This window comes from Hypanus sabinus, chromosome 1 (assembly GCF_030144855.1).
Source record: "Hypanus sabinus isolate sHypSab1 chromosome 1, sHypSab1.hap1, whole genome shotgun sequence".
In the NCBI taxonomy this organism is placed as follows: domain Eukaryota; kingdom Metazoa; phylum Chordata; class Chondrichthyes; order Myliobatiformes; family Dasyatidae; genus Hypanus; species Hypanus sabinus.
The window spans coordinates 61,963,979-61,991,645 of NC_082706.1; the positions used below are offsets into that span (position 1 = coordinate 61,963,979).

Below are 27,667 nucleotides of genomic sequence, written 5' to 3' on the forward strand. Positions count from 1 at the left end.
ATTAAACTGAATTCAATACAAGGGATAGAATCAGTGCAGAAATATAATAGGGTTTTTTCATAAGACCGCAGCAGAGTCTAACGATAGTAAATTGAAATATCCAGTGACAGTTTATTTAAAAAAGTCTTTATAAAAACAAATTCAATTTGACCATACAAGAATTGCAGTAAAATAATTTGTACTAACATTTTCCCCGCAGGTTCTAAAACACACTTTTCTCAGCCACACTTTCCACAGTATTCTTGCATCATAATAAATGGTGGTAATGTCAAATGGATTCAGACATTATTCCAGGCTGTATGCATGCCAAATATTTAGAGTGTCTCATAACATGATGTCACGTAGATGCCACAGTGCATCAACCATGGTTGTCTGCTCCTTTCAATGGATGCTGCCCGACCTGCTGAGTTCATCCAGCTTTTTTGTACGTCTTGATTTGACCACAGCATCTGCAGTGTACTTTGTGCTTACTAATCTGCTTTCTTGTTCTTTTGTAAGGTGGACATCTTGCCTTCTTGCTGTAATGGAATACAAAAGTAAAGCTATAAATATTGGCATTAGGGTCATGGCCATTATGAGCTGGCGTGGTTGAAAGCAAAAGGTCACAGCGTGGCACTTTCAAGCTAATCTATGAGAAGACTTCCTATTTTTGTAGCAAACTAAAATTTCCTGGCTATCACTAGTAAGTAAATTAAAAATCCAATCAATAAAATGCAGTGGAGGTGGTATTTCTCTTTGCTCAATGGATATAGGCTTAAACACTATGAACCATATTTAGGTTAGTCAGAATTTCTACAAATTGAAGGCAATAATTAATTGAGAAAAGAAATGCAAGTTGTCATCCAAGCAGATTTCCTCACAGTCATGCCATAGCATGTCTGATGTCCAAACAATTTTAACGAATTGGAACAAGGGCCACTTTAATGATTAATTATCTATTTAACTAAGTATTTACAAGTATCTTGGAAAAACACTTGTAAATAACAGCTTTTTGGCTATACTCTGCATACCACAAAAAAGTAATCTGCAATCAGAGTGAATTAAAATAAAAATTTACATAATACCCATGTATAAAACCATCATTCCCCACAATCTTGATCAATAAGTTACAGAACCTGGGCCTCTGTAGCTCTCCTGTAATTGGATCCTCTACTTTCTCACTGGAAGACCACAATCTGTGTGGATTGGTGATAATATCTCCTCAACACTGGTGCACCTCAGGGGTTTGTTCTTAGCCCACTGTTCTACACTCTCTATACCCATGACTGTGTAGCTCAAATGCCATCTATAAATTTGCTGGTGATACAACTATTGTTGGTAGAATCTCAGGCGGAGACGAGAGGGCGAAAAGGAGCGAGATAACACCAGCTAGTTGAGTGGTGTCACAGTAACAACCTTGCACTCAATGTCGGTAAGATGAAAGAGCTGATTGTGGATTTCAGGAAGGGTAAGATGAAGGAACACATCCCAATCCTCACACAGGGATCAGAAGTGAAGACGGTGAGCAATTTCAAGTTCCTGGGTATTGATCTCTGAGGATCTAACCTGGTCGCAACACATCAATGCAGCTATAAAGAAGGAAAGACAGCAGCTATATGTCATCAGGAATTTGAAGAGATTTGGTTTGTCAACTAAAATACTTAAAAACTTACATAGATGTATCACGGCCAGCATTCAGCCGGTAAGCACACTTTCCACCACATATCTATAGAAGTTAGTCAAGCTTTTTGATGACATGCCAAATCTTCACTTACTCCTGAGGAAGTAGAGGCTTGTGACTTGTGGATGGTCAGGCAACCCTAAACAACAACAAAAGAAGTTATTTTCCTTTTGAGTGTTGTAGTGTAGCCAAACTTGGTGAACATTGGAGACTCTACACAAAGCATATTCTTTGCCCTTGCTCTCTTACCATTGCTGCTGTTTACAGATTTTGTTCATCAGATGAGGGAGCACTGGAGGGGTTAGGAAGATGTCTTTGTCTATGTTTGACCTGAAATTGAGATATTTTAGAGTGTAGAGTTAACATGCCTTCTGATCGATGAAAAAACCTGGAATTTTGTACTGTGAATTTAAACAACCAGTAGTTTTTCATGAAATTTTGTGAGGACTGCGAGCAACTAACAACGTTCTTTTTAACGTCAAGTGGAAAGGTTGAAGCCAGCCGATCTATCTTTTATTATAGTTTTGATAGGATTTGATTTCACAGGTAAATTTCAGAGATAGTTAACCCTAACCCTAATGTGAGTCAACAGCCTAAAAACTTTTTGCATCGTTGATGACTAAACCCAGTGCTGCAGGTCAGATCAGTATATCATTAAGGACTTCTCCAGGCAGCTGCATTTTATTGTAGAGCAGAAGCACTCATGAAGGTGGATAAACAAATTTTTGAAGCAAAATTATAGCAAGGAAGAATGTGCAAGTCCAAGTATTGGAACAGGCTGAAAGTGAAAATTTTCTAAACAGCTTTGGGCATGTGATGAGATGGGGAACCATTTGCAGGTTGTATCAAAAGGCTGAAAATCTATACTGAATGCTGTTGAATTGTGTATTGTTTCCTCAGTAATAACAGGCAAGGTCCCTGAGGAATGGTGAGTACTAATCTTACTCCTTCATTCAAGAAGAGAAATGTGAATCCAGTAAATTATAGCCAATAAACTTCAAGTCACATGGAAGCTATTGGAGGCAATTCTTGGGAATAGTATTTGTATGCATTTGGAAAAATATGGCATAATTAAGGACAGTGGAGTAGCTTTGTGCAGGGCAGATGATGTCTCACTAGAGTTTTGAAGAAGTGTTGAAGGTGATGGTAGGGCTGTGGATGTTAGAACCATAGAACATTACACACAGAAACAGGCCTTTTGGCCCTCCTTGTCTGTGTCGAACCATTTTTCTGCCTAGTCCCACTGACCTGCACCTGAACCATACCCCTCCATACCCCTCTCATCCATGTACCTGTCCAAGTTTTTCTTAAATGTTAAAAGAGAGCCCGCAGTTATAACTTCATCTGGCAGCTCATTCCACACTCCCACTACTCTGTGTGAAGAAGCTCCCCCTAATGTTCCCTTTAAACGTTTCCCCCTTCACTCTTAACCCATGTCCTCTGGTTTTTTTCTCCCTAGCCTCAGTGGAAAAAGCCTGCTTGCATACCCATCATAATTTTATATACCTCTATCAAGTCTCTCCTCATTCTTCTACGTTCCAGGGAATAAAGTCCGAACTTATTCAACCTTTCTCTGTAACTCAGTTTCTCAAGTCCCGCAACATCCTTGTAAACCTTCTCTGCACTCTTTCAACCTTATTAATATCCTTCCTGTAATTCGGTGACCAAAACTGCACACAATACTCCAAATTCAGCCTCACCAATGCCTTATACAACCACACCATAGCATTCCAACTCTTATACTCAATACTTTTACTTATAAAGGCCAATGTACCAAAAGCTCTCTTTCCAACCCTATCTACCTGTGATGTCACTTTTAGGGAATTCTGTATCTGTATTCCTAGATCCCTCTGTTCTACTGCACTCTTCAGTGTCCTGCTATTTACCTTGTACATTCACCTTGGTTTGTCCTTCCAAAGTGCAATACCTCACACCTGTCTGCATTAAACTCCATCTGCCATTTGTCAGCCCATTTTTCCAGTTGGTCCAGATCCCTCTGCAAGCTTTGAAAACCTTCCTCACTGTCAACTACACCTCCAATCTTTGTATCATTGCTAATTTGCTGATCCAATTGACCACATTATCAGCCAGATCATTGATATAGATGACAAATAACAATAGACCCTGCACTGATCTCTAGTCACAGGCCTCCACTCAGAGAAGAAATCCTCTGCTACCACTCTCTGACTTCTCCCACTGAGCCAATGTCTAATCCAATTTACTACCTCACCATGTATACCTAGCAATTGAATCTTCCTAACTAACCTCCCATGCAGGACCTAGTCAAAGGCCTTACTGAAGTCCATGTAGACAACATCTACTGCCTTCCCTTCATCCACTTTCCTGGTAACCTCCTCAAAAAACTCTAATAGATTGGTTAAACATGATCTAGCACGTACAAAGCCACGCTGACTCTCCCTAATAAGTCTTAGTACCCCTTCCAATAATTTATCTAATACTGATGTCAAATTTACCAGCCTATAATTTCCCAGATTACTTTTAGAGCCTTTTTTAAACAACGTAACAACATGAGATATCCTCCAATCCTCTGGCACCAACATTTTAAATATATCTGCCAAGGCCCCTGCAATTTCAACTTTAGTCTCCTTCAAGGTCCGAAGGAATACTCTATCAGGTCCTGGGGATTTATCTACTCTGATTTGCCTCAAGATAGCAAGCACCTCCTCCTCTTTAATCTGAATAAGTTCCATGACCTCCCTATTTATTTGCCTTATTTCCATAGACTTCTTGCCAGTTTCCTTAGTAAATACAGATGCAAAAAACCCATTTAAGATCTCCCCCATTTCTTGTGGTTCCATACATAGCCGACCACTCTGATCTTCAAGAGGACCAATTTTATCCCTTACTGTCCTTTTGCTCTTAATATACCTGTAGAAGCTCTTTGGATTATCCTTCACCTTGACTGCCAAAGCAACCTCACGTCTTCTTTTAGCCCTCCTGATTTCTTTCTTAAGTATTTTCTTGCACTTATTATAGTCCTCAAGCACTTTATTTGCTCCTTGTTGCCTATACCTGTCATATATCTCTCTTTTCTTCTTTATCAGATTTCCAATATCCCTCGAGAACCAAGGTTCCTTTTTCTTATTCACTTTGCCTTTAATCCTGACAGGAACATACAAACTCTGCACTCTCAAAATTTCTCCTTTGAAGGCCTCCCACTTACCAATCACATCCTTGCCAGAGAACAACCTGACCCAATCCATGCTTTTTAGATCTTTTCTCATCTCTTCAAATTTGGCCTTTTTGCAGCTTAGTACTTCAACCCGAGTACCAGATCTATCTTTATCCATGACCAAGTTGTAACTAATGACGTTATAATCAATAGACCCAAAGTGCTCCCCTACGCACACTTCTGTCACTTGTCCTGACTCGTTTCCTAATAGGAGATCTAATATTGCATCCTCTCTAGTTGGTACCTCTATATATTGATTTAGAAAACTTCCCTGAACACATTTTACAAATCGTAACCCATCTAGACCTTTAAGAATATGGGAGTCCCAATCAATATGTGGAAAATTAAAATGCCCTTCTTACACAACTTTATGTTTCCTGCAGTTGTCCACTATCTCTGTGCAGATTTGCTCCTCCAATTCTCACAGACTATAATACAGTAATGATACAGTAATACAGTATATAGTATAATATAGTAATACAGACTATAATACAGTAATAATACGATAATGGTGGTCTATAATACAACCCTATTAATGTGGTCATACCTTTCCTGTTTCTCAGCTCCACCCATATGGCTTCAGTGGACAAGCCTTCTAATCTGTCCTGCCTGAGCACTGCTGTAACATTTTCCCTGACTAGCAATGCCACCCCCCTCCCCTTCATCCCTCTGCCTCTATCATGCCTGAAACATCGGAACCCTGGAGTATTGAGCTGCCAGTCCTGCCCCTCCTGTAGCCAAGTTTCACTAATGGCTACCATGTCATAATTCCACGTGACAATCCAGGCCCTCAGCTCGTCAGCCTTCCCCACAATACTCCTCGCATTGAAATATACACACCTCAGGAGATAATTACCACCACACAACACTTTTCTTTCCGACTTTGCATGAACTTTTAACATCATTTATTTGCACCCCTGCTCCACTATCTGCTCTCGCACTCTGGTTCCCGTCCCTCTGAAATCTAGTTTAAACCCTCCCCAACAGCACTAGCAAACCTCCCTGCAAGGATATTGGTCCCCCTGTAGTTCAGGTGTAACCCATCTCTGTTGTACAGGTCCCACCTGTCCCAGAAGTCCCAATGATCCTGAAATCTGAAACCATGCCCCGTACTCCAGTTCCTCAGCCCCGTGTTCATCCTCCAGAGCATCCTACACTTACAATGAAGTGACAAATTTCAGAAAACACTAGGTACACTCGAACACACTTAGATTGACACTACCTAGGACAGAATAAGGAAAAAGAATAACAGACGTAGAAAGTTACAACAGACAGATAACATCTAAGGATATACTTTCGAAAACAAGATTCAGCACTCCAGGTGAACGTATGCAATTCTGATAAAATAGAACACAACACTAAACAAACGAAAGCAGAACCCAGACAAATGAAGAAACTATCACTATATATAACCATATAACAATCACAGCAGGGAAACAGGCCATCTCAGCCCTTCTAGTCCGTGCTAAATGCTTACTCTCACCTAGTCCCACCGACCTGCTCTCAGCACATAACCTTCCATTCCTTTCCTGTCCATATACCTATCCAATTTTACTTTAAATGACAATACCGAACCTGCCTCTACCAATTCTACTGCAAGCTCGTTCCACACAGCTACCACTCTCTGAGTAAAGAAGTTCCCCCTCGTGTTACCCCTAAACTTTTGCCCCTTAACTCTCAACTCATGTCCTCTTGTTTGAATCTCCCCTACTCTCAAAGGAAAAAAGCCTATCCATGTCAACTCTATCTATCCCCCTCATAATTTTAAATACCTCTATCAAGTCCCCCCTCAACCTTCTACGCTCCAAAGAATAAAGACCTAACTTGTTCAACCTTTCTCTGTAACTTAGGTGCTGAAACCCAGGTAACATTCTAGTAAATCTTCTCTGTACTTGCTCTATTTTGTTGACATCTTTCCTATAATTCGGTGACCAGAACTGTACACAATACTCCAAATTTGGCCTTACCAATGCCTTGTACAATTTTAACATTACATCCCAACTCCTATACTCAATGCTCTGATTTATAAAGGCAGACATACCAAAAGCTTTCTTCACCACCCTGTCCACATGAGATTCCACCTTCAGGGAACTATGCACCATTATTTCTAGATCACTCTGTTCTACTGCATTCTTCAATGCCCTACCATGTATGTCCTATTTTGATTAGTCCTATCAAAATATAGCACTGTAGCAGTGTGCTACACGCAGCGCTAAAATTATGACACGGAGTCGGTAACTGCAGTCGAAGGAAAAAACTTTATTCGAAATCTTCAGCCTCACTTTTAAGCCTCCCTCAACCTGCCCCCCGTGGCGCAGAGGCTCCAAAGCTCTGTGCTCGCAAACCCCCGTAGGCTATCTAATTGTGAGTCGGTTCGGATGTGCCAGGAAATGGGTCGCCACATAACCCCCCCCCCCCCCAGAACCGGCGATACACCCCCCAATGTCCACAGTCTGGGCCAGAACCTGCTTGGGAGGTGGGCCTCTGCGCCGAGGTGCCGGAAACTCGGCCGGTTGCGCCAGGTCCACATGGGCCGGTTTGAGGCGGTCCACCGTGAAAACCTCCTCTTTCCCCCCAACGTCCAGCACGAACGTGGACCCGTTGTTCCGGAGCACCATAAACGGCCCCTCGTACGGCCGCTGCAGCGGTGGCCTTGGGCGCTGTGCGGATGCCAAGTAGGACCCAGGGAAGCTCGTCCACCCAGTTGGCTCCTCGCAGGCGGGCCATGAGGACCGACTTCAGGTGACGGTGGAAACGCTCCACTAGCCCGTTCGACTGTGGGTGGTAGGCAGTGGTGTGGTGCAGCTGAGTCCCCAAAAGGCTGGCCATAGCTGACCACAGGCTGGAGGTGAACTGGGCGCCTCTGTCGGAGGTAATGTGGGCTGGTACACCAAAGCGAGATATCCAGGTGGCGATCAGGACTCGGGCGCAAGATTCGGAGGTGGTGTCGGTGAGCAGGACCGCCTCTGGCCATCTTGTGAACCGGTCCACAATAGTCAGGAAGTGCCGCGCTCTTCGCGACACTGGCAGGGGGCCCACGATATCCACATGAATGTGGTCGAAACGCCGGTGGGCGGGATGGAACTGCTGCGGTGGGGCTTTGGTGTGCCGCTGCACCTTGGCCATCTGGCAGTGCATGCACGTTTTGGCCCATTCACTGACCTGTTTGCGGAATCCGTGCCAAACGAACCTGCTGGAAACCATCCGGACAGTTGTCCGGATGGAGGGATGTGCCAAGTTATGAATGGAGTCGAAAACGCGTCGCCGCCAGGCTGTCGGGACAACTGGACGGGGCTGGCCGGTGGCGACGTCACAGAGTAGGGTCCTCTCACCCGGGCCCACGGGGAGGTCCTGGAGCTGCAAACCGGAGACTGCGGTTCTGTAACTCGGAATCTCCTCATCCTCTGCCAGTGCCTCAAAGTCTACCCCTTGGGAAAGGGCATGAACGGTAGGGCGAGAGAGCGCATCCGCCACGACATTGTCCTTACCCGAGACGTGCCGGACATCCGTCGTGTATTCAGAGATGTAGGACAGGTGGCGTTGCTGGCGGGACGACCAGGGGTCGGACGCTTTCGTAAACACAAAGGTAAGCGGTTTGTGGTCCGTGAACGCGGTGAAGGGCCGACCTTCTAGGAAGTACCTGAAATGCCGGATTGCCAGGTAGAGCGCCAACAGTTCCCGGTCGAAAGCACTGTATTTGAGCTCGGGTGGTCGCAGGTGTTTGCTGAAAAACGCCAGGGGTTGCCAGCGACCTGCGATGAGTTGCTCCAGCACCCCACCGACTGCCGTGTTTGATGCATCCACTGTGAGGGCGGTAGGGGCGTCCATTCTGGGATGTACTAGCATTGGGGCATTCGCCAAAGCTTCCTTCGTTTGAACGAAAGCGGCGGCGGACTCCTCGTCCCAGGTAATGTCCTTGCTCGGACCCGACATCAGGGCGAACAGGGGGCGCATGATCCGGGCAGCTGAAGGGAGGAAGCGGCGGTAGAAATTGACCATACCTACGAATTCCTGAAGGCCTTTGATCGTGGTGGGTCAGGGAAAGAGGCGGACCGCATCTACCTTAGTGGGCAGAGGGGTTGCCCCGTCTTTAGTAATCCTGTGGCCCAGGAAGTCAATGGTATCGAGTCCGAACTGGCATTTGGCGGGGTTGATTGTAAGACCGTACTCACTCAGTCGGGCGCAGAGTTGACGGAGGTGGGACAGATGCTCCTGATGACTGCTGCTGGCTATGAGGATGTCATCCAAATAGATGAACGCGAAGTCCAGGTCCCGTCCCACCGCGTCCATTAAGGAACTTGAAAAGGCCAAATGGGGTGATGAGAGCCGTTTTGGGGACGTCGTCAGGATGCATTGGGATTTGATGGTACCCTCGGGCGAGGTCTACCTTGGAGAAGATCCGTGCGCCGTGCAGGTTTGCTGCAAAGTCCTGAATGTGCGGCACAGGGTAGCGGTCCGGTGTGGTAGCCTCGTTCAGCCTGCAGTAGTCGCCGCACGGTCTCCAGCCCCCCGTCGCTTTGGGCACCATGTGCAGGGGGGAGGCCCATGGGCTGTCGGACCGCCGGATGATCCCCAATTCCTCCATCCTCTGGAACTCCTCCTTCACCAGTCGGAGCTTGTCCGGGGGAAGCCACGAGCGTGGGCGTGGAGGGGTGGTCCCTGGGCCGGGATGTGGTACTGTACGCCGTGCCTGGGCATGGCCGCTGTGAACTGCGGTGCCAGAACCGATGGGAAATCCGCCAGGACCCTGGTGAAGTCGTTGTCGGACAGCGTGATGGAGCCGAGGTGAGGGGCTGGCAACTGGGCTGCACCCAGGGAGAACGTCTGAAAGGTCTCGGCGTGTACCAGTCTCTTCCTGGGCAGGTCGACCAGTAGGCTGAGAGCCCGCAAAAAATCCGCACCCAGAAGCGGTTGGGCTACGGCGGCCAGTGTGAAGTCCCACGTGAACTGGCTGGAGCCGAACTGTAGCTGCACCTGATGGGTGCCATAGGTCCTTACGGTGCTGCCATTCACGGCCCTCAGGGGGGGACCCGGTGCCCTGGTGTGGGTGTCGTAACTCGTCGGAGGTAAAACGCTGATCTCAGCCCCAGTATCGACCAAAAACCGGCGTCCCGACCTTCTATCCCAGACATACAGGATGCTATCCCGATGGCCAGCCGCCGTAGCCATCAGCGGCGGCTGGCCCTGGCGTTTCCCGGGAACCTGCAGGGTGGGCGACAACGGCGGGCTTCTGCGCCCCACCACTGGTGGTAGAAGCACCATTGTTCATTGGGCCGGGGGTTGGCGGGTTCTGCGGCCGGGCCTGGACTGGTTTGCTGCCGGGAGCGTGGCTGGGAGATCTGTGCGATGGACGCCCCACTCACCTTTTTGGCGTTCCACAGCAAGTCCGCCCGGGCTGCCACCTTCCGGGGGTCACTGAAATCCGCATCGGACAGCAGCAGGCGTATGTCCTCGGGCAGCTGCTCCAGGAATGCCTGCTCAAACATGAGGCATGTGTGTCCGTCGGCCAGAGACAACATCTCATTCATTAAAGCCGATGGAGGTCTGTCTCCCAAGCCATTCAGGTGCAGTAATCGGGCAGCCCGCTTGCGCCGTGAGAGTCCGAAAGTCCTGAGGAGCAGGGCTTTGAATTCCGTGTACTTGCCGTCTACCTTTTTTTTTATTACAAAATCCTTTATTACAAATTTCGGTGCTATACAATATATACAAAACAGTGGCAAACACAATTACTGAACTACAAATACACAATAGACATTACACCAGAATGTTGCCATCCCTATCCACGATGGCATTTACACCCCGCGGAGCCCAACGGTTTCGAAACTCCTCCAAGGCCGCTGTGGACTGCGCGTGTTCCTTTTCAATAGTTACCCGGGCATGAACATACCCCCTAAACATTGCCAGGCAGTCTGCCCGGGGAGATCCTCCCGCCACCCGTTTCCAAGACCCACGGATGGCGGATTTCGCCAGCCCCAGGAGCAAGTTGACTAGGACATCCTCATCCCTCCATGCCCCCTTCCTTACTGGATGACCATATATAAACAGGGTGGGACTAAAATGCAGCCAGAAGGCGAGAAGCAGCCCACGCAAATATGCAAAAAGAGGCTGCAGCCTCACACACTCCATGTACATGTGGTACACGGTCTCCTCCAGCCCGCAGAAGTGGCATGTGGGTGGGAAGTCCATGTACAAACTGAAAAACTTATTGCAGGGCACTGCCCTATGCAGTACCCTCCAGCCGAGATCCCCCAGGTGCATGGGAAGAACCCCGGCGTAAAGGGTCATTTCTGGTCCAAAAATCGTTTGGACCGTCGGGGTCACCAATTGTAGCGGTGTGCTACACGCAGCGCTAAAATTACGACACGGAGTCGGTAACTGCAGTTGAAGGAAAGAACTTTATTCGAAATCTTCAGCCTCACTTTTAAGCCTCCCTCAACCTGCCCCCCGTGGTGCAGAGGCTCCAAAGCTCTGTGCTCGCAAACCCCCGTAGGCTATCTAATTGTGAGTCGGTTCGGATGTGCCAGGAAATGGGTCGCCACAGCACCATATCCATAAAGGACACTATGCTTTACTATAAACACTTGTTGTAACACTTATCAATAGGCAGCTGCAGTTTAGATGTGAGAAACAGATTAAGGATGAAGCAGGGAGAATTCTTATTATTTTGGCAGAAGTACAGTGGCAACATGTTGTTTTAGCAAACATATATACACCTAATATAGAGGATGCAGGATTTTTTGTTGATCTTGAAGGAAAGTTACATTCTATTGGAGCTTATGACATCATACTTGGGGGAGATTTCAATTTGGTAATGGATCCAATCATCGACCGTCGTAAGATGGTGTCATATAGAACCTCAAAACTCACTATGACGGTGCAAAAAATGTGTAAACCTCTTGGGCTTGTGCATGTTTGGCACCTTATGAATCCCAGTGGGAGGGATTACACACTTTTTTCTGCAGTTCATAAAACATACTTAAGGATTGATTTCCTAATATCCAAGTCATTTATTCATTCTGTGTCTCAATGTGCAATTGGTAATATTATAATATCAGGTCATGGTTGGGTTTGTCTAGGGACAATAATACCTCAGTATAAGAGAATGTAGTCATGTAGAAGGAGATTTAATTCATCCTTGTTACAAGATTCAATATTTAGGCAAGCTATGAGACAACAAATCCAAGAGTATTGAGATAAATACACCTAAATTCCTAATAGATAAATTCCTCAGCAGGGACTAACTGGGAAGCCCTGAAGGCAGATTTGAGGGGATATACTATTCAATATATTTCTTATATGAAATAAATGAATAATCAGAAAATTACAAACTTAGAAAATAGAATCAAAGAGATTGAGACAAAATTGAAGCAACAGATGTTATCCAAAGAGTTGAGAGAATTAACATGGCTGAAATATCAATACAATCTAATATTATCCCAGAAAGTAGAATTTTGGTTTCTCAGGGCAAGACAAAGGCAATTTGAATCGGGAGAGAAAGCTGGCAAGGTGTATAAACCAGAGAGAATCAATATCTATCATCCCAGCTATTAGATCAGCAACAGGGGATACTTTGATGACACCTAAAGATATTGATGATGCATTCCAAGAGTTTTATAAGGACCTATATACATCAACCTCCAACTCTAGTGAGGAAGAAATTGGTAGTTTTTTGAGGCCATTAGGATTATCTAAGTTGATGGAAGAACAACAACAATACCTTGGCTTTGCTATTACATTAGAAGAAATTCTTTCAGTGATTAAGACCTTACCTACAGGCAAAGCTCCTGGCCCAGATGGATTTATAGCTGAATGTTTAAATGCTGCGCAGAGGAGCTAGCTCCATTACTGCTGAATATGTACAATGAGTCGATAGAGTGGGGTAATTTACCCCCTAGTTTATCACAAATGTTAATTACATTGATTTTGAAAGAGGGTAAAGAATCGTGAGAATGTAAGAATTATAGACTGATTTCCCTAATCCCAATAGATGTGAAAATTGTATCAAAGATTCTTGCAAACTGTTTTGTTATATACCCACAGTGTTCATTTTTTCTGTGGACTGTCACTTTAAAACACCTAAAGAATGAGGCTGACTTTTAGGCGCTGTTAGATTTCTTCTGATTACAAAGTTATTTGGTTACTATGGTGAGAGAGGTGGAATTATTCTATAGACAATGAATGTTTATGGTTTCTCGCAGCTTGTTTTGAATATACAAGGAGACACAGACACACACAGTTAGAGTCAAGATGGATCTGGTCAATGAAAGACACCAGTGAGTCGGTCGCTGGTATAAACTTTCAGTAGCCCAAAAGGGGTGAGTTGAGATTGATCCAGAGTATTGATAAATGACTCTCACAAGTGCTGCAACTAGAAGTTTGCAGAGAGAGAGGAGAGGAGAGGAAGGTTTGAAACAGAAGAAACCTAGTGACAAAGAGATCACAGTTTGGACTCTCTCTCCAAGTAGCCTGTGAGGGTGAGTTTGATTCCATACGGAAGTGTGATTGTCACATAGTTAATCCACGGGAGTGGGTTCTCTGGTGAGGGGAAAACCTTTATGAATAACACGTGTGTGTTTATCCTTTGTCTGGGTGTGGTAGTTCACTGAAGAAAGGTATCCATCCCTGTGGCAAATCACTGTTGGAGTTATTTTGTATGTCGTGGAATTGGATGTGGCTATCATGTTGTGTGTGAGTGGGGTAACCTTGTGGAATCTACTGGTGTACTAATCCTTGATTGGGTGGTGGTTCACTTGAAGATGGTCCCTTTTGTGATAAGCTACTGTTGGTGATATTTCGTGTGAGGATTCAGAGGACAACGGGAAGATTGACGACACCTGTTTGTTTGGATTACAGATACCTCTCTCTCACTTCAATTTCCATGGATTGACCTGATCTGAACTTTCTTACCACACCATCGTAAGACTGAGATGGCCTGTTTCCGTGCTGTAATTGTTATATGGTTACTGTATCATTTACCACCTGAGTTTGAAGGAGTTTGGGGATTTATATATTTACCCCTATGTATGCATAACACCATTAACTCTTGATTTACCTGGTTTAAGTTACTATCTGATGTAGTTACTAATAAATTAGTGTTGTGTTAACAGCAAAACCAGACTCCAGGTGTGTTCTATTGCTGCTGATACTCTTACAGGGTTACGTATACGTCACAGTTTAGATACAGTAATAACATGGTTGATACATAGTAATCAGGTGGGATTTATCAGGGGCCGCAGCTCATCTGATAACATCAGGCACCTGGTGAATATTATGTGGTTGGTGGCCAATAATCAGTCACCTTTAGCAGCTATCTCACTCGATGCTGAAAAGGCATTTGATCGGGTGGAATGGTACTGTCTGTTTAAGAGTCTTCAATTTTTTGGATTTGGATTTCAAAATGGATTAGTCTGTTATACAATAACCCTGAAGCAGCGGTTCAAACTACTGGTTACATTTCACCTTACTTCTCTCTCAGAAGGGGTACCCGTCAGGGTTCCCCACTTTCCCCAATGTTGTTCTGTCTAGCTTCGGAACCCTTGGCAGCAGATGTCAAAGAGAATGAGAACTTTATAGGGATATCTGTGGGAGGGCAGTTTCACAAACTGATGCTTTATGCGGATGATATTTTACTATTTGTGTCAGACCCTAGTCAGTCGGTGCCATGTCTTTTTAACATTAGATAATCTTACTCTAGATACTTAGGTTATAAGGTTAATTGGACAAAATCAGAAGCACTACCATTGACTGCATATTGTCCTGCATCTGCTTTTCACCCGGGCCAATTTCACTGGCCAAAGAAGGGTATACGATATTTCGGTATTAACTTTCCCCCTCAATTGAAGGATTTAGCAAAGGTAAATTTTGATCCATTATTGCAGAGAATTTCATGCGATGTGGATAGATGGTCATCATTGTATTTATCAATGTCAGGAAAAGTAAATGCCTTAAAGGTGAATAGCATTCCAAAGATTAATTATTTGTTCCAATTGTTGCCAGTGCAAATCCCATTAACATATTTTAAGCAACTTAATAAGATAATTAAGGGTTTTATTTGGAATGTAAATGCCCACATTTAAACTTTAATAAATTTAAACTGCCAGTTGAAAGGGGAGGCCTTAGGTTTGTCAAAGTTAATATTATATTACTATGCCTTCACTCTTAAACATTTAGCATATTGTCTCTCCCTCCGGAGAGAGCACCCCCTTGGTATCATATTGAGTGTTCTGCTCTTCCTCCCATTCCTCCATTACAATGTTTGTCTATCAAGTTACCTCCTGAGGCAAGATCTCACCCAATTATATTGCATTTGCATTTGTTTTGGAATAAATTAGCCAGATTATTTAAATTTAATCTATACTTGAATGAAGCCTTGAGTATCTGGATGAATGCAAAGTTGTGAGTTGATAAGGCCCCTTTCTTCTGGAAGGAATGGCAAGGGAAAGGCATAATTTAATTGGGAGACCTTTATAATAGTGATAGTTTAAAATCTTTTAATCAATTAATTCAACAGTATGATATTTCTAGGTCACAATTTTGGAGATATCTTCAACTGCGTCATTTGCTACATACAACTTTTGGTTCTACACAGCAACCCCCACAAGCTGCTACGATGCTGTCTACTGCATTGGCTGCACATGGTAAAGGTCACGAAGCTTCAACTTATTATTCAGCCTTAACACAAATCTCCAGGGACAAAATTATGTTGGGTCTTAAAAGAGCATGGAGAAAAGACCTGAGTGTAACTTTTGAGACAAAAGAGTGGGACAAAATTTGCAAGAATGTTAAGAGACCTGAGGGTGTGCCTTATTCAGTTTAAGATCCTACACTGCTTTTATTGGACTTCAGCAAGGTTACATAGATTAGGGTTAAAAAACACCCCTGAATGTTGGTGTTGTGAGGCAGATAAAGGAGACTTAGTGCATGCTCTCTGGTTCTGTCCCAGAATTCAAGAATTTTGGATTATGAGACATAAGTATATTGGTGAAGTTTCAGGTATTCAACTCCCATTCTGCCCTAGACTTTTAGTCTTAGGGGAGACAGCTGGGTTACTTGGGGATAATCACTCTCAAAATTGGATCCAGACAAGTATAATTGTAGGAAGACAAATTATACTTAGAGGTTGGAGGAACTTCATTTCAAGAGTGGGTCACAGAAATAGCCAAAGTGGCAGCTTCTGAATGCATATCTTACAAACAGCTTGCTAGATTAGACATCTATACACAAAAATGGGGCAAATATTTAGGTTTTTTGGAGGGGAAATAGTGGTGAAGCATATTGCTGAATGGCTGCCTTCTCTGTTATTAGAGGTCTAAATACACATATGGTTATTATATTGAAATTTATGTTTTGTAAGCTATGATTTACATAATTTCAACACCGACTCAAGGGTTTGGGGTTTTTAAAATTTTCTGGAAATAAAATTTTGAAAAAAAATACTGTTGCACAAGGGGGTATTGAGACCAAGATCTTGAAGTATTGATTAGTTTTGAGTGGATGATAGCATTGAATTGCAATAGAGAATATCTTGATTTATCTATCTTCGCTGTCCAGGGTTGAATGAAATGGCATCTACCATTGACCTGTTATGACAGTAGGCAAACTGGAGCAGATCCAAGTCACTTCTCAGGCAGGAGATGGTACGTTTCATCACCAACTTTTCAAAACACTTCCTCATTGTAATGTAAATGCTACTAGATAATAGTCCTGTCAAAGGGTTTCAGCCTGAAACGTCAACTGTACTTCTTTTCCCACAGATGCTGTCTGGCCTGCTGAGATCCTCCAGCATTTTGTGTGTGTTGCTCTGGATTTCCAGCATCTGCAGATTCTCTTTTATTTGATAGTCATTGATGCAGGTTACCACGTTCTACTTAGGCACCAGCAGAATTGAAGCAGGTGGGTACCTCAGAATCCGAACCAGGCAGCTCCTGACATCCATCCAACTAACAGGAGTCACCTGCCACTCATTTCCAAATTGTCACCTGCTGCCTATTAGAACTCAGATCTCATCCACAGTCCTTGTTCACCCATTGAACTTGCCAGCCTCAACCAGTTGCTGCTAGCCTTCAGTTACCTTGTTGCCTTATAATCTGTTCTCACTTGTTTGGTGGCCCCTTGTGGCTTGTTGCTTGGCAGTTTGTTATTAAAGTTATCGCTCACTGCTTAATCACCTCTGCTGCTCTGCTTTTGGGTCAAGCTCCTCTATATCAGAGAACACACCAGCCAGTTGATCTGCACAGGTCTTTAGTGCTTGGCCAGGTACCCCTTCTGGGCCAGATACTTTATGTAGATTCACTCTTCTGAAGGGTGCTCTCACATCAGACTCAGACTGAAACCACAGGATCACTGGGGGCTGTGGGAGTTTGTGAGGGTGCCTCCATGTTTTGACAGACAAAGCGAGCATAAAAGGCATTGAACTCACCTGTGTGTGAAACCCTGTTGTCGCCCATGTCACTTGGTTTTACTTTGCAGGAGGTGATAGCATCCAAACCCTGTCACAGCTGTTGAGCATCCTTCAATGATTCAAGTTTGGTCTGGAATTGCCACATTGCACGAGGTGGCTTTCTGGAGATCGTAACTGTACCTCTTGTATTTTACTTTGTTGCCAGACCTGAAAGCCACTTATCTGGCCCTCAGCAGACTGAGGATCTCACGACTCATCCAGGGCTTCTGGTTAGGGAAGACTCTGAATGACATTGTGGAAAGGCACTTGTCTACAACTGTGTTTATAAGGTCTGTGACAACTGTCGTATATTCATTCAGATCCTCTGATGAGTCCTTGAACACAGCCCAGTCCACTGACTCGAAGCGATTCTGTAGCCACTCCTCCCACGGTCACCTCTTTGTTGTCTTTATCCTGAGAGCCTCTGCCTGTATGCAGGTAGAAGGACAGCCAAGTGATCAGATCTCCCAAAATGCTGTCTCGGCCTGGAACGACAGGCACTCCTTATCACAGGATAGTAGATTCAATGTGTTGGGACTGCTGGTGCTGCAGGTGATATGTTGATGATAATTGGAAAGAGATTTCTCCAAACAAGCCTGATTGAAGACCCTGACAATGATGTGAAAGGCATCGGGATAGGCTGTTTCTTGTTTGCTGATGGCAGCACTCAATACCTCGAGTGCCTGCTTAACACTGGCTTTTGCCGGAATGTAAACTACAGTCAGGATCACAGAAAGAACTCTCTTGGTAATTAGGGCAGTCGGCACTTAATCATTAGGTGTTCCAGGTCAAGGGAACACAAGTGTGGCAAGACTGCTGTGTTTGAACACCACACAGACTTTATCATGAAACACAGACCCCACCTTTTCCCTTCTCTGAAACAGCAAGCCAGTCAATCCTGTGAACCAAGAAGCACTCAGATCCAGTGTGGCAATGGGAACTAGGCAGTAACTATTTGTATTAAATTTCACCAGTGACTTTGCAAAATACTGCAACTCACGAGTCAATTTCAGCTCGACGATTAGATCTAATGGGCCGAACTTGATGGGAAATGTAAACGGGTTGATACTGAATTGCCATTATTTCTCAGTACATGTGTCTTTCTCATGAAAGTTACTGAACTTAAATGTGCCTTTTTTCCCAGGATTTTCCCAAACTGGCATTGGTGGATGCAATAATCAGGTAGATACCTTGGATTAAATTGGGATCAGTGAGTCTACTCATTTAAATGGAAATGGAAGTTGAAAATGCTAAGTTCAATTAAATACATAATAATTTGAAGAATTTCAACTGTTTCATTTAATTTTGTTTCATATTTTGAACCGTTTTTAAAATTTTAATTCCCTCAATTAACTTAAATAGTATTTTCAATGCTTCAGATTATCAGAAATACTCATGTGCATTTGAAATCCAGAAAGGTATGAAAGTTAGCTAAGTGTGTGGATCTGATACCAAAGAGTAGTGTACTTTCTTGTTTCCTATTGTGACAGATTGCAACAGGTGTAACAATGTGAAAATGATGTAATCTGCCATTTGGAAAATTAGAAATATTCATCTATTTTCAAAATCCTGAGAAGTATGGAAGTTGGTGAAGTTGGTTCAGTCTGTGGGCCTGATCATCAACAGTGGTGTAAATTTTTGGTTTTTGGGCAGATCTTACTGTAAAAATTTTAATAATTAAAAATGATTTAATCTCCTGTTTAATTCTATTGATGCTGACAGATTTGAAACATAATTTGTTATCACAGTATATTCTAAAATGTTAGCATTATTTCTTGGGGTAAAATATCCAAGTGCAATATTAAATTCAAAAGTGTCAGTTGTTTCATGAATGACCGTTTGTATGTCTTTCCTTGTGCAGGGTTTGGAGTGTTTACAGTCACTGGAAAAATTGAACTTGTACCTTAATGTGACGTCTTTGAAAAAAATTTCCAGCTTGCGCCACCTAATCAATTTAACAGTGCTAGATTTACAGCTAAATCCAGTTACCAGGAGTGAGATGGCTATCCATCCCATCTCTCTCTGGCTATCTCTCCCAGAGCGAGATCTCTCTCTGGCTGGTGATGGTTCCTTCCAGTCAGTTAGTGGGGTTGACCCCACTCCTCAGAAAGAAACAGCGTGTGCGTGAATAGATTTTAGGTGAGTAGGGTGTTACACAGGTCCAGACCCACCCTCTTGACATCCCCTCCCGGATCCAGAGGCATGGTGGGGTCCGAGACAGTTGGGGGAAGTTTTGTTGCAGTGAATGGCCAGACCAAGTTTCGATGCGAGTTCGCCCTTTCCGCGCCTCACGGCACGTGTCTGCTAGATGGCCATTGACCCTACGAGAGGGTTCATCCGCCCTTTGACAGGTCTTGTTTTTCATCCTGCAGGGTGTCTAGCCACCCTCCTCAGCAGGCAAGCCCGGTGGGAGGAGCCGGTTTAGTCGCCGACCATGCGACAGGTAGTACTGGGTTACATGGTACCAGTAGCACTCAGACCAGTGACCTGACCTCGTATGTGATATGCCTGTTACCTAATTTGATGAAATTGGGTAAGCATGAGTTATTTAACATCAAGTTGTCCAAAACAAGTTGTGAACTTTTAACTTATTATGCATGTTCTTCAGTAATTACTGTTTGAAATCGTGCTTGCATTGATTGGTGTGAAACCAGCAGACCCGAGTTTAGTTGCAGTAAAACTCCAATAATCTGACGAGTGAAGAGTCCTGATGATTTGACAACTGGCTCACCGGGTAACGTTTGCTGAGTTCTCTTTGTTATTAGGTGTCTTGTTTCTGTGTTTCCGTTCAATTCACTTTGGTCCTGATTCCTACGTCCTGCTTAAACTGTGCGTGGTTCCATTTCCTATGGTCCTGGTTACCAGGAAAATAGTGCAATTTTTTAATGAAACTGAATTTGTAAAAATGCTGCTATTATTTTCACATGCACAGATACCGTGAAGTACAGGTACAATGAAAAATTTACAACATGCAGATCATACACTCAGTGGCCAACTTATTAGGTACACACACGTGCCTGCTCGTTAATGCAAATATCTAATCAGCCAATCATGGCAGCAACTCTGCATAAAAGCATGCAAATATGGTCAACAGGTTCTGCTGACTTTGAAAATGAAAGGGGTAGATGCCAGAATAAAAAGTGGAAAGCTAGAAGGTGTGAGGTGAAGCCAGGTGCTTGGGAAGGTAAAGGGCTGGAGATGATAGTAAAGGAGAGTGGACAATTTTTTATTACCAGAAATGGTAATAAAAACATGTTGGAATGGGATATGAATCAGAATTAAAATGCTTTGCCACTGTGAAATACCACTTTCAGTGGATGGAGCAGAGGTGCACGACAAAGCGGTCCCCCAGTTTACGACGGGTCTCACCATGATATAGGCCGCATCGGGAGTACCAGACACAATTGGTGATTCCAGCATTTTCACTGGTTAAATATGTCCTCATCTGGAAGGACTGTCTGGAACCCTGAATGGAGGGGAAGGGAGTACGTCAACAGAGAGGTGTAGCACTTAGGAGATCAGTGGGGAGGGATGAATGGACAAGGAAATCGCAGAGTACGTGATCCCCGTGAAAAATCAGGGGTGGGAAGTTGGTAACATACCTTTAGTGTTAGCATGCTTTTGGAGAGGCGGTAGTTGTGGAGGGTGACGTGTTGGATACGGAGGATCATTGGGCGGTAGGTGAGGACAAGTAGAAATCTATCACTGTTAAGGGGTGTCAAGAGTTTACAGAGAATTGTGTGGGTATCCAGTGAGCAGCAGTTCAGTGTGTAAAAACATCTTGTAATGAGAGATCAGAGGAGAATTGCCCAAATAGTTCATGCTGACGGAAATGCAACACAACTCAAGTAACGACACATTACAATAGTGGTATGCAGAAGAGCATCTCTGAATGCCCAATTGTGTATGTGCTTCAGCAGCAAAAAGGCCATGAACAGACATTCAGTGGCAACGAGGTATAATTTATACAGATAGTGAAGAAAGTGACTTTGCTTTATTTTACGTCATGTTTCGCACAATCAGACACACATCAATGGTAGTGCGAGAGATTGTCAATTGATGAGGTAGGATAAGGGTATTGCAGGGCAGTTCAAGCAGTTCATGGTTGTAGGAAAGTAGCTGTTTCTGAATCTTGGGATGTGGGATTTCAGGATTCTGTACTTGCTGTGTCAAGAAGAGGGCAGGATCTGCATGGTGGTGATACTGGAGAAAAGATGCCCAGAAGTTCAGTTAGTCTGGCACCAGCAAGAGGCCAAGTGTGGTGGACAGCTGGAGTTTTACTAGAAGTGCTTTCTTTTTGAGTTTGTTAATATGGAGCAATGGAGTAACTAAAACTGTGATGTCTGGAAAAATCTATAGGTAGAGTCTGAAGCTGTCTGTACAGAGTATCCAGTATATACCAATGTGCCAAGTCTTCATCAATGTATTTATGCAGCCATAATTGTTTGTATCCTTTTGGACATGCAAAACATTTAAACAACAGGTGCAAAACCTCAGAATAGAGGGGTGTCGTTTTACAACGGAGAGGAGGAGGAATTTCTTTAGCCAGAGAGTCGTGAATCTGTAGAATTCCTTGCCAAGGGCAGCTTTGGAGGCTGAGCCTATATGTATATTAAAGGCAGAGGTAGATAGATTCTTGATTGGTGAAGGGATTCATGAAGGGATAGGGATGAAGGCTGGAAATTGCAGCTGAGAAGAAAAACTGATCAGCCATGATGAAATAGTGGAGCAAACTCAATGGGCCAAATGGCCTTAGTCTGCTCCCACAGTGCCTATGAAATGTATTCACACTCCACCCTACTGTGTTTCATTGTTTGACAACATTGAATCACAGTAGATTTTTTTGACACTAATCAACAGAAAAAGATACTTTTGTGTTGAGATGAAAAGATAGCTCTACAAAGTGATCTGATTTACCTACAAATATAAAACACTAAATAATTTATTGCATAAGTATAGGACTCAACAAATCATCACTGGTGCAGCCAATTGTTTTAAAAAGTCACATAATTAGATAAATGGAGATCACCTGTGTACAGTCAAGGAGTTTCAATTGATTGCAGTAAAAGACACACCAGTATCTGGAAGGTGCAACTGCTGGTGTGTCAGTTCCACAAGAGAACTGCACTTCAGCAGGTTACAGGCTTCCAGGGATGATATGTACTACACTGAGAAACCCACCATGCGAAACATCCTCTCCACATCCACTCTGTTAAAGCCTTCCACCATTCGATAGGTTTCAATGAGGTCGCCCTTCATTCTTCTTAATTCTGATGCATACAGGCCCAGAGCCATCAATACTCCTCATTATGACCAGCCTTTAAAACCTGAATCATTTCTGTGAACCTCATTTGAACCTTTGCCAGTTTCAGCATATCCTTTCTCAGATTATAGACAATAGGTACAGGAGTAGGCCATTCAGCCCTTTGAGCCAGCACCACCATTCACTGTGATCATGGCTGATCGCCAACAATCAGTACCCCGTTCCTGCCTTCTCCCCATATCCCTTGACTCCGCCATCTTTAAGAACTCCATCTAACTCTCTCTTGAAAGCATCCAGAGAATTGGCCTCTACTGCCTTCTGAGGCAGTGCATTCCACAGATCCACAACTCTCTGGGTGAAAAAGTTTTTCCTCAACTCCGTTCTAAATGGCCTACCCCTTATTCTTAAACTGTGGCCTCTGGTTCTGGACTCCCCCAACACCGGGAACATGTTTCCTGCCTCTAGTGTGTCCAATTCCTGAATAATCTTACATGTTTCAATCAGATCCCCTCTCATCCTTCTAAATTCCAGTGCATACAAGCCCAGTTGCTCCAATCTTTCAACATATGACAGTCTCACCATCCCAGGAATTAACTTCGTGAACCTACGTTGCACTCCCTCAATAGCAAGAATGTCCTTCCTCAAATTTGGAGACCAAAACTGAACACAATACACCAGGTGTGGTCTCACCAGGGCCCTGTACAACTGCAGAAGGACCTCTTTGCTCCTATACTCAACTCCCCTTGTTATGAAGGCCAACATGCCATTAGCATTCTTCACTGCCTGCTGTACCTGCATGCTTACTTTCAGTGACTGATGAACAAGGACACCCAGATCTCATTGTACTTCCCCTTTTCCTAACTTGACACCATTCAGATAGTACTCTGCCTTACTGTTCTTGCCACCAAAGTGGATAACCTCACATTTATCCACATTAAACTGCATCTGCCATGCATCTGCCCACTCACCCAACCTGTCCAAGTCACCCTGAATTCTCCTAACATCCTCCTCATATTTCACACTGCCACCCTGCTTTGTGTCATCTGCAAATCTGCTAATGTTACTTTTAATCCCTTCATCTAAATCATTAATGTATATTGTAAAAAGGTCCCAGCACTGAGCCTTGCGGTACCCCACTAGTCACTGCCTGCCGTTCTGAAAGGGACCCTACTCTTTGTTTCCTGTCTGCCAACCAATTTTCTATCCATGTCAGTACCCTATCCCCAATACCATGTGCTCTAATTTTGCCCACTAATCTCCTATGTGGGATCTTATCAAAGGCTTTCTGCAAGTCCAGGTACACTACATCCACTGGCTCTCCCTTGTCCATTTTCCTAGTTACATCCTCAAAAAATTCCAGAAGATTAGTCAAGCATGATTTCCCCTTCGTAAATCCATGCTGACTCAGACTGATCCTGTTACTGCTATCCAAATGTGCCGCGATTTCATCTTTTATAATTGACTCCAACATCTTCCCCACCACTGATATCAGGCTAACTGGTCTATAATTCCCTGTTTTCTCTCTCCCTCCTTTCTTAAAAAGTGGGATAACATTAGCTACCCTCCAATCCACAGGAACTGATCCTGAATCTATAGAACATTGGAAAATGATTGCCAATGCGTCCACGATTACTATAGCCACCTCTTTAAGTACCCTGGGACGCAGACCATCAGGCCCTGGGGATTTATCAGCCTTTAGTCCCATCAGTCTACCCAACACCATTTGCTGCCTATGTGTTCAGAACTGCTCACAATACTCCATGTCTCAACAGCGCTTTATAAAGGGTCAGAATTACATCCTTGCTTTTATATTCTGGTCCTCTTGAAATGATCGCGAACATTGCATTTGCCTTCCTCACCACAGACTCAACCTGCAAACTAACCTTTAGGGATTTTTGTATTTCCTCTCCATTGGGAAAATAGTTGAGCCTTTCTTATACCAAATTGCATCACTATACCAAACATCCTGACACTGTACTCCATCTGCCACTTCTTTACCCACTTTTGTAATCTGTCTGAGTCCTTCTGTAGCCTCTCTACTTCCAGAAAACTAACTGGCCCTCAACTTCTCTTTGTATTGTCTGCAAACTTTGCAACAAAGTTCCAATCATCCAAATCATTGACATTTAACATAAAAGAATCGATTCCAATACAGACTCCTGTGGAGCACCACGAGTCACCAGCCTCACTTAAAAGAAAAAGAAATACCTCCTTTATTCCCACCAGTCTCTGCTTTATCCATGCTCGAATCTTTCCTGTTATACCATGGGCTCATAGCTTGTTAAGCAACCTCATGTGTGGCACCTTGTCAAAGGCCTTCTGAAAATCCAAACCCTTCTCAACATCCACTGATTTTCTTTTGTATATCCTGTGTTACAATACAGCAACAATGAATATAGAATTAAGTCTGGGTTTATAAACAAATAAACACTTTATTAAACTCTGCTAAGCAAAAGTGAAAAGTAAACAAACAATTAACTTAACCGGAAGTTAACTGCTATACAGCAACTCTGGAACAGTTCTTAAAGTGGTAAATGTGAAAGTCCAAGTGATTTATACAGTCAATTAGGAGAGACTTTCCTGAAGTAACAAATTCCTCAACAACGTGACATTACTGCTGATCCCAGCTGAAATATGCCTTGTCTGAAGGATTCATGATGAAGGAAATAAAAACGGCTTAAAGGAACTGACCTTTTCCTTGGCGAATGAGCACTGCACAGCCCTTTCTACTCTTACAGGTAGGGGTTATCTCAGATTCAGGTCACTATTTCCTGAATGAAGATTCAATAAGGTCAATCCTGTAGTAAACCACTGAACTTCACTCGATCCTTTGGGTTCCCATACTTCAGTAAAGTCTTCACTTTCCAATACTTAGACTTTAAAATTAAATCAAAGATACATGAAACACAACTGGCAGGGACTGGCAAAACTGCCTGTGCTACGATTCTGTACCTTACAATAGAAAGTAAAACTCCACTTTAAAACGAAACTGCATCATAAGACAAATACACAGGATAACGGAGTAACTGACAAATTAACCGATGTCTCAACTCAAAAACTCCTGCATCACAGCAGGCCTTCCCGTTTTATATCTGTCGGAACCTGTCATCACGTGATCGTCACTATCTCACCCCCTGCCAAATTCCTGCCCCCTGCACCAGTTCCTCAGCCACACATTCACCTGCGAAATCATCCTATTCTCACCCTCATGGGCACTTGATACAGGCAGCTATCCACGGATTACTATCCTGGAGATCCTGGTTTTCAGCTTTTTACGTAGCTCCCTGAAATCTCTCTTCAGGACCTCTTCAGCTTGTCCACCTATGTCATTGGTGCCAATATGCACCAAGACTGCTCACCTTCACCCTTGAGAATGCCATGGACCTGATCTAAGACCACCCTGATCCAGAGAAACTGCCATGAAATTCTGCCTTTAAAATCTCGATCACCCTCCTGATTTTAAAAAGTAGCTCTTCTTACACACTTCTGACATGGATTTTCCAAATCAGAGAAAATTGGTGCATGCATTTTCTGTCTCCTGTTGTCATTTGTAGACCGCTCAAGTTGTAGACTGTGATTTTGCCCTTTCATTGGGCTTTCCTTGCTGGCACTGCCTCTGTTTGTAAACTCACTGGATCATCCTCAACCCTATCACTGCGGTTCCCATCCCCCTGCCAAATGCTATGATGTGGCAACTTGAACTACACTCAGAACGCCAAATGTAACTTCAAAGTTTTCTAAAGCTCCAACAGGGCTTCCCAACTTTATACTCAACAGACTTAATTCAGACAGTAGGCACACAACCCACCTCGTCGTAGCTATGCCCCTAACCACTGTCCTTTTCATTCCATTTCACTGCCACCAGCTGGATTCCATCTATAATTAGATTGCCCCCTTTCCCTCCTGACTTTGTTCATACCCCTAAAGACTATTACAGAGGAATAGGCTATTATCTAAGGGTCCCATATGCATCTGAGTTGCATTCCTATCCTTCTACCCAGGTCCCTACCTCAAATGTTGTTTCTGCGCTATTCCAGTTTCATAGATGTATCTTGGCAAGTTCTCACATACAACGTCTGCCACAGATCAGCTGTCTTTAAACCTCTATCAAATGTTGTTAATGTTTTCAATCTACTGTGTTTATAAATCAGTTAAGTGAATTTCTTAAAGCAACTTGGATATCATCTTTTGAAAGTTAATTAGTCTGTTTTATTTGTATCTATTTTTTCATTCATTAGAAATTAGATGAATGTATTGAAGCCAAACTAAATTTTGAATGATTATTGTCTGAATCAAGCCAACACACAGTGTATCTTAAGACTATTTGTGTGCATTTAAAATTGGGAACATTATTAATCCTTCAAACATTTGTCAGGTGTTCTTTCTTAACTTGCAATACTGGAACAGTAACTTCATAATAAAATTATCTTTTCTTGCAGGAAGCTAAACATTGAAGAAGTGGACAAAATCAGATTCATCCCAGTGAAAGTAAAGACTTTTAGATTTATATTTAAAAATGTATGTACATTAGTATTGGTTCAGCTTGAATTCTAATCGGCAGCTGGAGGGTTAACTCCGCAGGAACACCCAGAAGCAATGTTCCTTTCTTCATTCAATCAAGATATGAAGCACACCGGAGGCAAAGATTTTCAATAAAGAAATACTCACTGAGATCTGCCTCTCTGTTGCAGGTCAAATGCTGATGTCTAGAGTGTGCCACTGAGAATGCGTAAACCGGGAGCTGTTCAATTACTAAAACTGCTGTCCATTTCTGCATCCATAAATAATATGTAACATCTCCATAAAAGTTCTTCTGCAATTAGACAATAGACAATAGACAATAGGTGCAGAAGTAGACCATTCGACCCCTCGAGTCTGCACCGCCATTCTGAGATCATGGCTGATCATTCACTATCAATACCCAGTCACTGCCTTGTCCCCATATTCCTTGATTCCCCTATCCATCAGATATCTATCCAGCTCCTTCTTGAAAGCATCCAGAGAATTGGCCTCCACCGTCTTCCGAGGCAGTACATTCCACACCTCCACAACTCTCTGGGAGAAGAAGCTCTTCCTCAACTCTGTTTTAAATAACTGACCTCTTATTCTCAA

At 43.5% G+C, this 27,667-nt stretch overlaps 1 protein-coding gene across 4 annotated transcripts; it reads right to left on the reverse strand.

Moving 5' to 3' along the window:
• Positions 1 to 27,461, reverse strand: LOC132394340 (uncharacterized). 4 transcript variants are annotated; one of them, XR_009512283.1, is made up of 5 exons: positions 27,224 to 27,461; positions 24,764 to 24,923; positions 1,910 to 1,990; positions 1,653 to 1,799; positions 1 to 518 (listed from the first exon to the last, which is right to left on the reverse strand). XR_009512283.1 is itself a non-coding variant. In XM_059970370.1 (3 exons), the coding sequence occupies exon 1, from the start codon at positions 4,969 to 4,971 to the stop codon at positions 3,940 to 3,942; it is 1,032 nt and encodes a 343-aa protein (XP_059826353.1). In that variant the 5' UTR covers positions 4,972 to 6,848; the 3' UTR covers positions 1 to 518; positions 1,653 to 1,799; positions 1,910 to 3,939. The 4 variants fall into 4 exon arrangements, 3 of the variants coding, with proteins under 3 accessions (XP_059826353.1, XP_059826360.1, XP_059826362.1); XM_059970370.1 differs by lacking the exons at positions 24,764 to 24,923; positions 27,224 to 27,461 and having other exon boundaries at positions 1,910 to 6,848; XM_059970377.1 differs by lacking the exons at positions 24,764 to 24,923; positions 27,224 to 27,461 and having other exon boundaries at positions 1,396 to 1,799; positions 1,910 to 6,848.
• Between the last annotated feature and the right edge of the window lie 206 nt (positions 27,462 to 27,667).